Source organism: Pyrus communis, chromosome 11 (assembly GCF_041283825.1).
Source record: "Pyrus communis isolate YQ-2024b chromosome 11, ASM4128382v1, whole genome shotgun sequence".
In the NCBI taxonomy this organism is placed as follows: Eukaryota; Viridiplantae; Streptophyta; class Magnoliopsida; order Rosales; family Rosaceae; genus Pyrus; species Pyrus communis.
Window position 1 is genome coordinate 12,868,577 of NC_142575.1, and position 11,220 is coordinate 12,879,796.

The 11,220-nt window shown below is 40.5% G+C and overlaps 1 protein-coding gene across 1 annotated transcript; it reads right to left on the minus strand.

The window, feature by feature from the left end:
* Positions 1 to 62: 62 nt before the first annotated feature.
* Positions 63 to 10,729, minus strand: LOC148692919 (uncharacterized). The gene is made up of 2 exons (XM_088680266.1): positions 9,525 to 10,729; positions 63 to 366 (listed from the first exon to the last, which is right to left on the minus strand). Exons 1-2 carry the CDS (start codon positions 10,727 to 10,729, stop codon positions 63 to 65), a joined length of 1,509 nt encoding a protein of 502 aa, XP_088536392.1.
* Positions 10,730 to 11,220: the final 491 nt, after the last annotated feature.

The window sequence follows — 11,220 nt, forward strand, 5'->3', positions numbered from 1 at the left end:
GCTTGTACACCTAATAACACACGACAAGGCAATAGTGGACAATGTAGCAGTAATAAGAGTCATCAAGGCTTTATCATGAATTTTTCAGATCTTATATGCATAGACATAGTAGTATCATTCACCAAAATTCCAGTGTTAGGCTCAGAATTAACAGGATAGGGTATAGAACCATTAATGAACCCTAGAATTCCATTACCATCTAGTAGCAATTCAAGTTGAAATTTCCAAGTTACAAAGTTAGAATCATCAAGTTTCACCGTAACTGTATTGCCCACACTTGGAATCAAAGAAGAAATAGGTGACTGTGTAAGTGCTAATTGAGCAGAGATCACCATTGTTATCAGATCAATCGACAAATTAAATACTCTAGATATAGGAAGAACTCCACAATCAGATCAAGAAATCAGTAAATCACAAAGACACCAAGAATGCACAACAAAATCTCCAAGAATTCACAACAAAATCACCAAGAATTCACAACAAAATCTCCAAGAATTCACAACAAATGCTCCAAGAATTCATAACAAAAGCACCACTAACAGAGCGGTCAATCAGTAAAATGAAAGATATCACCTCGAAGAATCAACGAGAAATCAATGAGCGACAAGCAACTAAAACCCTAGAATTTGACAACAAGCAGCAATGACACCAAAAAGACTGCGCCCAATCACACTAACTACCGACTGGAGAAATCAAACGTCGGCGATGACTACTACGACCAGAAGAAGAATCAATGAGCGGAAGCAAAGGATCGACGACCACTGGTGTTAACCAATTAGAGGCGAAGATACCATGTCAACACAATTGAGAGAGAGAGAGAGAGAGAGAGAGAGAGAGAGAGAGAGAGAGAGAGAGAGAAATGGATAACAACTTCTGTTCTATTTCTTTCATAACATAATAGATTACAAGGCTTTCTACTATTTATAGTTACACCTACTATAACTACCTCATAACACAACCACTACTACATGATGCGAACTAATTAAGCACACAAATTAAAACCCTCTTGTGACAATTGTAGTAAAGATGCAAGTAGGGATCGTTCTAGACCGGGGATTAGGAGGGATTACTAAATCACTTGGAAACTGACTCAAAAATGTAAAACAAACGGTAAAACACTAAACTAGACTCAAAGAATACAAAACACTTGTAAACACAAACTAAGACACTTTCTAACTAAATTGGACACTAAAGTAAAGGGGGATTGAGGTTTTGACGAAATTAAACTAAATGCAACGATTGTAATTTAAAGGCAGAATGTAAATATGAATGTGATAAAAATATGGATGAATGCTAGCTAGAAGGTTCTTCTCCACACATGTCACACTTGCATACAATTTGATTTTCAGTTGGTCTTTCGATGAATTATGAAACTCAACACCCCGGGTTAATTAGGTCCGCTTAAATTAACCGTCAAGTTTTCCTTAAGTTAATGAATTGGATGATTGCATGCGACAACCCAAAGCATTCCCCACAAGTTCCCTACATGAATTGCATAATAGAGATACAAGCAAGAATCATTAAGCATCATGAAAACTATAAGTGTTGACGAGGCATTCATTACTATGATTGCATGAAACTTATGCCAAGAATTTATTTAACGCGATTGTTTATAAGCAACCTCCACTACTTGTGAATATAAGTTCATAACTATTAGGTGAAATTCACTTATATTCTAGCGTCATATTCATGCATGAAAATTAAGCGTGCACTCTCAATAAACATACACAAATAAGTTATCAATTAAGCAGTTAAACAAATTGAATCCACAATACATGAAATTCCAACCAAAAGTAATCAAATCATATTGCAAGCATAAACATGGTTTCGAATCACCCCCTAGCTAAATAGGGGTTTAGCCTCTCATGTTCACAACAAGAAAAATAAAATTGAATTTAAACATAAAGCACAAAGGATTGATTACACCTAGAACGCCCAACGAATCCACTTGAATTGGTGCGCGTCGAAGCTCCTCTTTCCTCTTCTCCTTGATGCGGCAGAGATGGTTTTAGATTATTTTGGGTGAGTTTCTGGTTTAGGGATAGATTTATGGTGGAATGGTGGTGGAAGTGGTTGGAATGGAGGGGGAGTTGCACGGGTTGTATGGAGAAGGGTGATGGAATGCACGGGTTTTTGTGGAGAATCTGTGATGGTGGCTGCGAATTCGAGAGGAATCAATTAGAGGGGGGTCACGGCTTAGGGGGGGGAAATTGGGTTAGTGGAATGCACGGCTTGGGAATGAATGGGAAGATTGGAGTGCACGGATTGAAGGAGGGAATTAGAGAGAATGGTGGCTGCGTGAAGATGGGAAAAAGTTCGAATGGTGTTGACGGCTGTAGGTTTTTTTTTTTATGGGAAAAGGCACGGCTTAGAAAGGGAATTAGGGCCCATGGCTGATTAGAATTATGGGAGAATGTTGGGGGAAGTCACGGCTAGCTTAGGGAGTAAAAAAAATGGAATTATGGTGGCTGAATAAAAAATGGAATGAGTGGGATGGTGGCTTTTGGTAAATAGGGTTATTAGGCTTATGGTGGCTGCGGCACAAGGGAAAAGGTGGAGATAAATGGATTTGATCAATTAAATGGATGGGAATGTGACGGCTAGAGAAGGAATTAGGGTGGTGGCTGAAAATATTAATTAAAATGAATCAATTAGGTCGGCTAGGGTGAAATAAAAGGGTGAAAATCTGAGATGGTTGTGGGGTGACGGCTAGGGTTAGGTTAGGGTGAAGGAAATAGGGTTTAAGTGAATGATTTTGGACACAAATGCCCCCCCTTGCACGGCAAGGGAAGGGGAGAAAATAAAAGGGCACGGCAAAGGGTTACAAAGTGACGAGGGCCTTCGTTTTGTGTCCTAAAGCGCCTACAAGGACTTCAAAGTGGCTAGAAAATACGGACGTTTAAGATTAGGAAAGGTTACCAAAACGGGAAACTTAGGATTAACTTTCCTAAAATAGGAAACCTTGTTTGAGTAGGATTCCTCGTTTTGGTAAGAATTCATCGTTGGAGTAGGAATTCGTCGTTTCTCCGAGTCTTCAACTCATTCATTCCTCTTTCGCTCCAAAAGACTCCAATTTGCATCTTCTTGCACACTTTGGCCTTATAATCTGAAAATACACAAAAGTAGCCTTAAACACTAAAATAGCTAAGTAAACACAACATAAATGCACGAGAACAAGCTAATTAAGTCGCATGAATATGCTCCTATCAAATTCCCCCACACTTAACTTTTGCTAGTCCTCGAGCAAAACAAAACAACTAAACTAAACAAAACGAAACAAAACAAACAAAACATAACCTAAACCTTCCAACGTTTGCCTCAGGGATTTCCAATGAAACATGACATATCAAAGATCATTACTCACATAGCTTTTAGTCTTCCCTCCCCTCAAGCATATACTTAATCATAGTCACCATTCACTAGTTCACATTTAATCAATTAAAACACATTTTGAATGTAGTAACATGCCTTAGAGAATTCCCTCAATTCCTCACTAGTTATGCACTCAATTTTCACTCAGATTTTCTGACTACACACCCTACACTAGTTATATGTGAGAAGATTGATGTAAACATGAAAAACTAGTACTCACATACGTTATAACAAAGAACGCAATTTATGGAGCAATTAAATATGTGTAGATATGATCTCATGAATGGAATGCTACTACTTAGATGCGAGAACCAGTGACACCATATGCTCATACCAAATTCAAACTCCACAATTGAAATGCACAACACTCAAGATAGAAGTCAAGGGTTGTAACGGGGCTTGGGGTATTGGCTCACAAGGAAAGATAGGGATAAACAAAAGTTCTTTAAGCAATAGCAAGCAAAGTATGAAATTAAGACTTAGAATTCACTTAGAATGCAGAATTCAACTCTTAGACACATCGGGGAGATTCAAACAACTCTTAGGGCCTAATTCATTGTTTTGGGCCCTTACTTCAACAACCAATACTTTTCAACTATTTTCAACTCTTTTTTCACTTTTTTCTTTTCTTTTCTTTCTTCTTTTCTTTTTTTTTTTTTTTTTTTTTTTTTTTTTTTTTTTCTAACCATGCCTATGGCACATAAACTCATATCAATAATCCTTCCCCCACACTTATTTTCTGCAACACATTAATCAAAGGGAATTCATTCATGCTTACTATGCTTCAAGAACAAGGATACAGATGGTCCTATTCTAGGCTAGGTGAGGATGATATGGGTTAACAAAGAACATGGCTAACATGGCTAACACGGCTCAATGGGGTTAAACTTAAACACAAAATGAGTGAAGGGCACATGGCTGTTTGGCTTTTGGTGGTGGTCACTACACAACTTCATCTTGAATATGTGTTATGCAAATCAATGACATGCTTTGAATGAAATGGGCATGAGTTCTAGCATTTGGAACTAAGTGATGAAGCGCCTTCTAAGTAATAACCAAGCAATGAATAATGAGATCATGCAACGACTTTAGAAAACAATAATGCACAGATTTTAACTCTCCAAATAACGTTTAGGCTCAAGTCTCACCGGGATGTAGCGTTTGTTTAAGTTCCTTCCTTCAAGCATGTTACAAAAACTAATTTTTTCTTTTGTGATTACATGTGAATTCGTAAACTATAACTATAAACAAGCATAAACCAAAGAGTATATCAAACGTCCATCCATGTTTGTAACTTTCTTTAACCATCATGCAATTAAAAACCAAATCCTCATCATTGCGTTGGAAGGTAACCTACGACACAAACAAACACACAAAAACAACTCTTTTTGGGTTTTTCAACACAATTTTTCAATTTTTTTTTTAGGGGATTTTCGGATTTTTCAAAATAACACATAAAAAGACTTCAAAATATCTTAAAAACACTCAAAAACAGTGGGAAACAAGTTTAGACATGTTAGGTGGTAATACCCTACGACTTTTCATGCAAAAATATCTCAAAACAGAATGTTACCCCCCCACACTTAAACTAAACATTGTCCTCAATGTTTTAGACACAATTAAACACATTACACATAACATAAAGTAAGCAACAAAGGAAAGGGTTTAGGGACGCAAATCTGAGTGTGTAGCGATTCCCAAGTTCTTCCTTTGTTGAGTGCATGGGTTGCCTCCCAAGTAGCGCTTTCTTTTACGTCTTGCAGCCGGACGAAGACCTCATTCACTCCTTACTAGGGCCCACGGCTTCCAAGGGTATGTCATCCAAGGCATGCTCCACAAAAGTGTCATAATAGGGCTTCAAACGATGCCCGTTCACCTTGAATTCATGTCCCGTTTTCAAGCTTTGGATTTGGACTGCACCATGAACAAAAACATTAGTAATAACAAATGGTCCAATCCACTTAGAACGTAACTTACCGGGAAACAAACGTAAACGGGAATTGAACAATAGCACTTTCTGCCCAATTGAGAATGATTTCCCACGGATCATGTTGTCATGGAAAGCTTTGGTCTTTTGCTTGTAAATGCTTGCATTATCGTACGCCTCGTGCCTTATCTCATCAAGCTCATTTAATTGCCATTTCCTTTGACTTCCCGCTTCATCGAGGTTCATGTTAAACTTCTTGATGGCCCAAAGTGCTTTGTGCTCCAATTCAACGGGAAGATGGCACGCCTTGCCATAGACAAGTCGAAAGGGGGACATCCCAATGGGGGTTTTGTACGCCGTACGATACGCCCAAAGTGCATCATCTAACCGTAAGCTCCAATCCTTCCTTGTTGGCCCAACGGTCTTCTCAAGTATTTGCTTGATCTCTCGGTTGGAAACCTCGGCTTGGCCATTCGTTTGTGGATGGTAAGGTGTAGAAACCTTATGGGTGACATGGTATTTCCTCAATAACGCTTCAATGGTCCGATTGCAAAAGTGTGACCCTCCATCACTAATGATCACTCGTGGCATTCCAAACCTTGCAAAAATGTTAGTTCTAATAAAATCTGCAACCACTTTAGAATCATTAGTCCGGGTGGCCTTGGCTTCCACCCATTTTGACACATAATCAACCGCAAGTAAAATATACATGAAACCATACGATGAAGGGAAGGGACCCATAAAATCAATACCCCAAACATCAAAAATTTCAACATTTAGGATAGAAACCTGCGGCATTTGGTCCTTTGCACTAATGCCACCCATTCTTTGGCATTTATCACATGTTAAGCAAAACGTTCTAGCATCCTTAAAAATACTAGGCCAATAAAATCCACATTGTAACACTTTGAGGGCCGTGCGTTGTGTGCCAAAGTGCCCTCCACATGCATATGTATGACAAAAACTCAAAATTGAATGACATTCAGAATCATGCACACAACGACGTATAATCTGATCGGGACAAAATTTCCATAAGTATGGATCATCCCACACATAAAACCGTGCATCATGCCTAAGTTTGTCACGTTGGTGCCTATTGAACTCACTTGGAATACGTTTTGACACCAAAAAATTAACTATATCAGCATACCACGGTGTACTAACCTTTATGGACAGCAATTGTTCATCGGGGAATGTCTCTGCAATGGGTAGGGACTCCTCATTATGCACCATGCGGCTTAGGTGGTCAGCCACCACATTCTCCACGCCCTTCTTATCCCGAATCTCAATGTCAAACTCTTGTAGAAGTAACAGCCATCGAATTAGTCTAGGCTTGGCCTCTTTTTTTGTGAGCAAATACTTGAGAGCTGCATGATCAGTAAAAATAATAACTTTAGTCCCAAGTAAGTATGACCGAAACTTATCTAATGCAAATACCACAGCAAGTAATTCTTTTTCAGTTGTTGAGTAATTTAATTGAGCATCATTTAATGTTCTAGAAGCATAATAAATAACATGAGGTTGTTTGTCCTTCCGCTGCCCCAAAACAGCACCAATCGCATAGTCCGAAGCATCGCACATCAACTCGAATGGAAGGCTCCAATCTGGAGGTGTGATAATGGGAGCCGAAGTGAGAGCCTCCTTGAGGTGCTTGAATGCCGTGGAGCATGCATCATCAAACTCAAATGCCACCTCTTTTTGCAGCAATCGACATAGTGGCTGTGCAATCTTCGAGAAATCCTTTATGAACCGCCTATAAAAACCTGCGTGACCAAGAAACGAACGAACCTCTCTAACCGAAGTTGGAGCGGGTAAGTGACGAACAAGGTCTACCTTAGATTTATCTACTTCAATGCCTTTTTCAGAAATAATATGTCCTAAAACAATACCTTGTTTAACCATGAAGTGACATTTTTCCCAATTAAGCACAAGATTTGTTTCAACACAACGGTTCAAAATCAAACTAAGATTACTCAAACAACCATCAAATGAATTACCAAACACACTGAAATCATCCATAAAAACCTCAATAATTTTCTCAACATAATCTGAAAATATGCTCATCATGCATCTTTGAAATGTAGCAGGTGCATTACATAAACCAAATGGCATGCGACGATAAGCAAATGTACCAAAGGGGCATGTAAAAGTGGTCTTTTCTTGATCATCCGGGGCAATAACAATTTGATTATAACCAGAGTATCCATCAAGAAAACAATAAAATGAATGACCCGCTAACCTTTCCAACATTTGATCTAGGAACGGCAATGGGAAGTGGTCCTTCCTCGTGGTGGCGTTTATCTTTCTATAATCAGTGCATACACGCCAACCGGTTTGGATTCGAGTGGGCACCAGCTCATTCTCCGCGTTCTCCACAACCGTCACTCCAGATTTCTTCGGCACACATTGGATCGGTGAAACCCACTTACTATCCGAGATAGGATAGATGACTCCACAATCTAACAGCTTGATTATCTCCTTCTTCACAACTTCCATCATCGGAGGGTTAAGACGGCGTTGAGCCTCTCTAGTTGGTTTGGCCCCCTCCTCAAGAAATATATGATGCATGCATGTGGCGGGACTAATACCTTTGATATCGGCCAACGTCCAACCTAGGGCAGATTTGAACTCCTTCAAAACACGCACTAGTTTCTCCTCTTCTTGTGCCGTGAGTGATGAAGAAATGATGGCCGGTAAAGTCTCCTCTTCGCCCAAGAAAATGTACTTCAAATGGCCCGGTAGTGGTTTGAGATCAAGGGTGGGCGCCTGAACTATGGATGGTAACAACTTGTTAGTCGAAATGGGAATCGACTCAAATTTAGAAAACTTACCCTCGTGCCTAGGAAGTGACTCTAGGGCAGCAACCAACTCCATACATTCCTCACTAGGGTGCACGGCATGCATTGGAATATGTGTGCCGTGGCCTAGCATCAATCCCCCTTGCTTGGTTTTGAGCTCCATGCTTCTTGTAATGACGTTTTCAAGCGCATCGGCATTCAAATCTTCCATATATCCCTGCGCCAAAGAGTCAATTACATCAATGGAGAAACATGAATGATCCTCACTAGGATACTTAATAGAATCAGAAAGACTAAAATTAACAACTTCCCCATCAAATTCCATGGACAAAGTTCCATTAAACACATCAATCTTTGTCCTAGCCGTCTTCATGAATGGCCGGCCAAGTAGGATTGGCAATGAAGGGGCATGGTCAGATTCATCCATCTCGAGCACATAGAAGTCCGCCGGAAAGATTAAACCTTTTACCTGCACTAACATATCTTCCAAAACTCCCTTTGGATAAGCGTTAGATCTATCGGCTAATTGTATGATTACACCATCATTTTTCAATACTCCTAAGTTCATAGATGCATAAATTGAATATGGCATAACATTTATAGAAGCTCCTAGGTCTAGCATGGCAGATTCAAAACGTGTATTACCTATCACACAAGGAATGGTAAAACTACCCGGATCCTTGCATTTGGGGGGTAGTTTGCGTTGCAAGATGGCAGAGACATTTTCACCTACCTTTACCACTTCCTTGGTCGACATCCTCTTCCTTGTGGTGCAAAGCTCCTTTAAGAACTTGGCGTACCTCGGGACTTGCTTTATTGCATCCAAAAGGGGTATGTTCACTTGCACTTTCCGAAATGTCTCAAGGATGTCCTTTTCGGCTTCTTCTTTCTTCGTTTGCCTGAACCTACTAGGAAAAGGCACATTCGAAGGAACAACATTAGTAGAAACTGAATTTGACCCATTTTTACCTTTATTGGCCGAATTGGACAGATTTGGGACCATAGGGACTTGCGGCAAAGGTGGAATCACCTTTGCCGTGGGCAACCTTGTTTCTTCCTCTTCCATTTGCAAAATTTCATCCTCGTTATCACCTGTTTTTGATGTAGGACCTGCCCCAACTTCCTTACCACTTCTTAGGGTGATTGCTTTGGCTGATTCGAAACCTCCCTTCGGATTTGGAATGGTGGAACTAGGGAGTTGTCCGGGATCTCGAAACTTACCTACAAACTCGGCAATCTGCCCAATTTGTTTCTCAAGTTGATCCACCCTCTTATCTTGGTTTTGCATAGCCTTCGCTTGATCTTCCTGCCCATTAGACAACTTAGTTAGTATCTTAAGAAGTGCATCATTGTCAAGAGACGTACCTGAGGCACTTGGGCCGGATTGGGCTTGAGTTTGGGGTGGGCCGTAGGTTTTGGGAAAGAACCCCGGGGGTTGTTGTCTAAAGCCTCCTTGTTGTCGTGGTTGCTGGGGCTCCCTCCACTTGAAATTTGGGTGGTCTCGCCACCCCGGATTATACGTGTTGGAGTATGGATCATGTCTTGACTGATTTTGGCTTTGAAACCCAATGGCATTCGCACTCTCCCATCCGCCATTCTCGATGAGTTGAGGACACTTTTCGGAGGCATGTCCTTGGATAGAACATACACCACATACCACAGGTCCTTGCATCTTCATTCCCTCGGCCATCTGTGACATAATGGAAGTAAGATTAGCTAACTGTGAATGAATATCAGGTGCGGAACTTACCTCATGAACCTGCTGCCGTGGGGGTCCTCTTTGGCCTACTCCTTCATACTGTTGAGCGTTCAATGCTCGGTTAGCGATCAAGACCTTGGCATCCCTGGGCGTCTTGTCCACCAATGCTCCACCCGCCGAAGCATCAAGCATTTGACGTTCTAGAGGTAGGAGACCCTCGTAGAAATATTGCAAGAGCAACTCCTCCTTCATCTGATGCTGTGGACAAGAAGCAACAAGTGATTTAAATCGTTCATAATACGTAGGAAAAGACTCACCTTCTTCTTGCTGGATTCCGCTTATCTTTTTGCGTAGGAGGATGATGCGAGAAGTTGGAAAGAACTTCTCCAAGTACGCTCTCTTCATACTCTCCCAAGAAGTGACAGTGCCGGGAGCTAACTCATATAACCAATCTTTGGCTTTATCCATCAAAGAGAATGGAAAAGCCTTCATCTTCAAGATATTTCCGTCAACAGTGACGGGAGTCATACTAGAGCAAACTACTTCAAATTCTTTCAAATGTTTGTTAGGATCTTCCATGGACAAGCCATGGTATTTAGGAATATGATGAAGCAAACTTGACTTTAATTCAAACTCATCCGTCTTACCTTGGGCAGCCGTGGGGTATTGAATGCACAAGGGTGCGGCATTATCCAAACCTGAGGCGGAAAGCTCCTTGAGTGTACGGTTGTCCACCGCCATGCCTTGGACTTCTTCAAATATTCCTGCCGTGGGTTCCTCAAATACACCTGCCGTGGCCTCTTCTTCTTCAAGGTCAGATTCCAGACGTTGTGGACTTGGTTCGTGTGGCTTCCTCTTCCGTCTCAAAGTCCTCTCAAAATCGCTATCAAAATCCGAGATATGCTCACGAATCGGTTGAGAACTCCGAGTCATGCACTAGTACCTAAAACAAGGAAAACAAAACAAGATCAGAATTCTTAACAAAAACTAAATTAAACAGAAAATAACAATCCAAGGGATTAGCAAAGTTGCTAATCCCCGGCAACGGCGCCAAAAATTTGATGCGAACTAATTAAGCACACAAATTAAAACCCTCTTGTGACAATTGTAGTAAAGATGCAAGTAGGGATCGTTCTAGACCGGGGATTAGGAGGGATTACTAAATCACTTGGAAACTGACTCAAAAATGTAAAACAAACGGTAAAACACTAAACTAGACTCAAAGAATACAAAACACTTGTAAACACAAACTAAGACACTTTCTAACTAAATTGGACACTAAAGTAAAGGGGGATTGAGGTTTTGACGAAATTAAACTAAATGCAACGATTGTAATTTAAAGGCAGAATGTAAATATGAATGTGATAAAAATATGGATGAATGCTAGCTAGAAGGTTCTTCTCCACACATGTCACACTTGCATA

Coding starts and splice junctions, on each gene's coding strand:
- LOC148692919 (XM_088680266.1), bottom strand. CDS start 10,729: ATGACTCGGAGTTCTCAACCGATTCGTGAGCATATCTCGGATTTTGAT. Junction 367..9,524: donor TTTAGACAACAACCCCCGGG/GTTCTTTCCCAA, acceptor TCCTATATCTAG/AGTATTTAATTTGTCGATTG.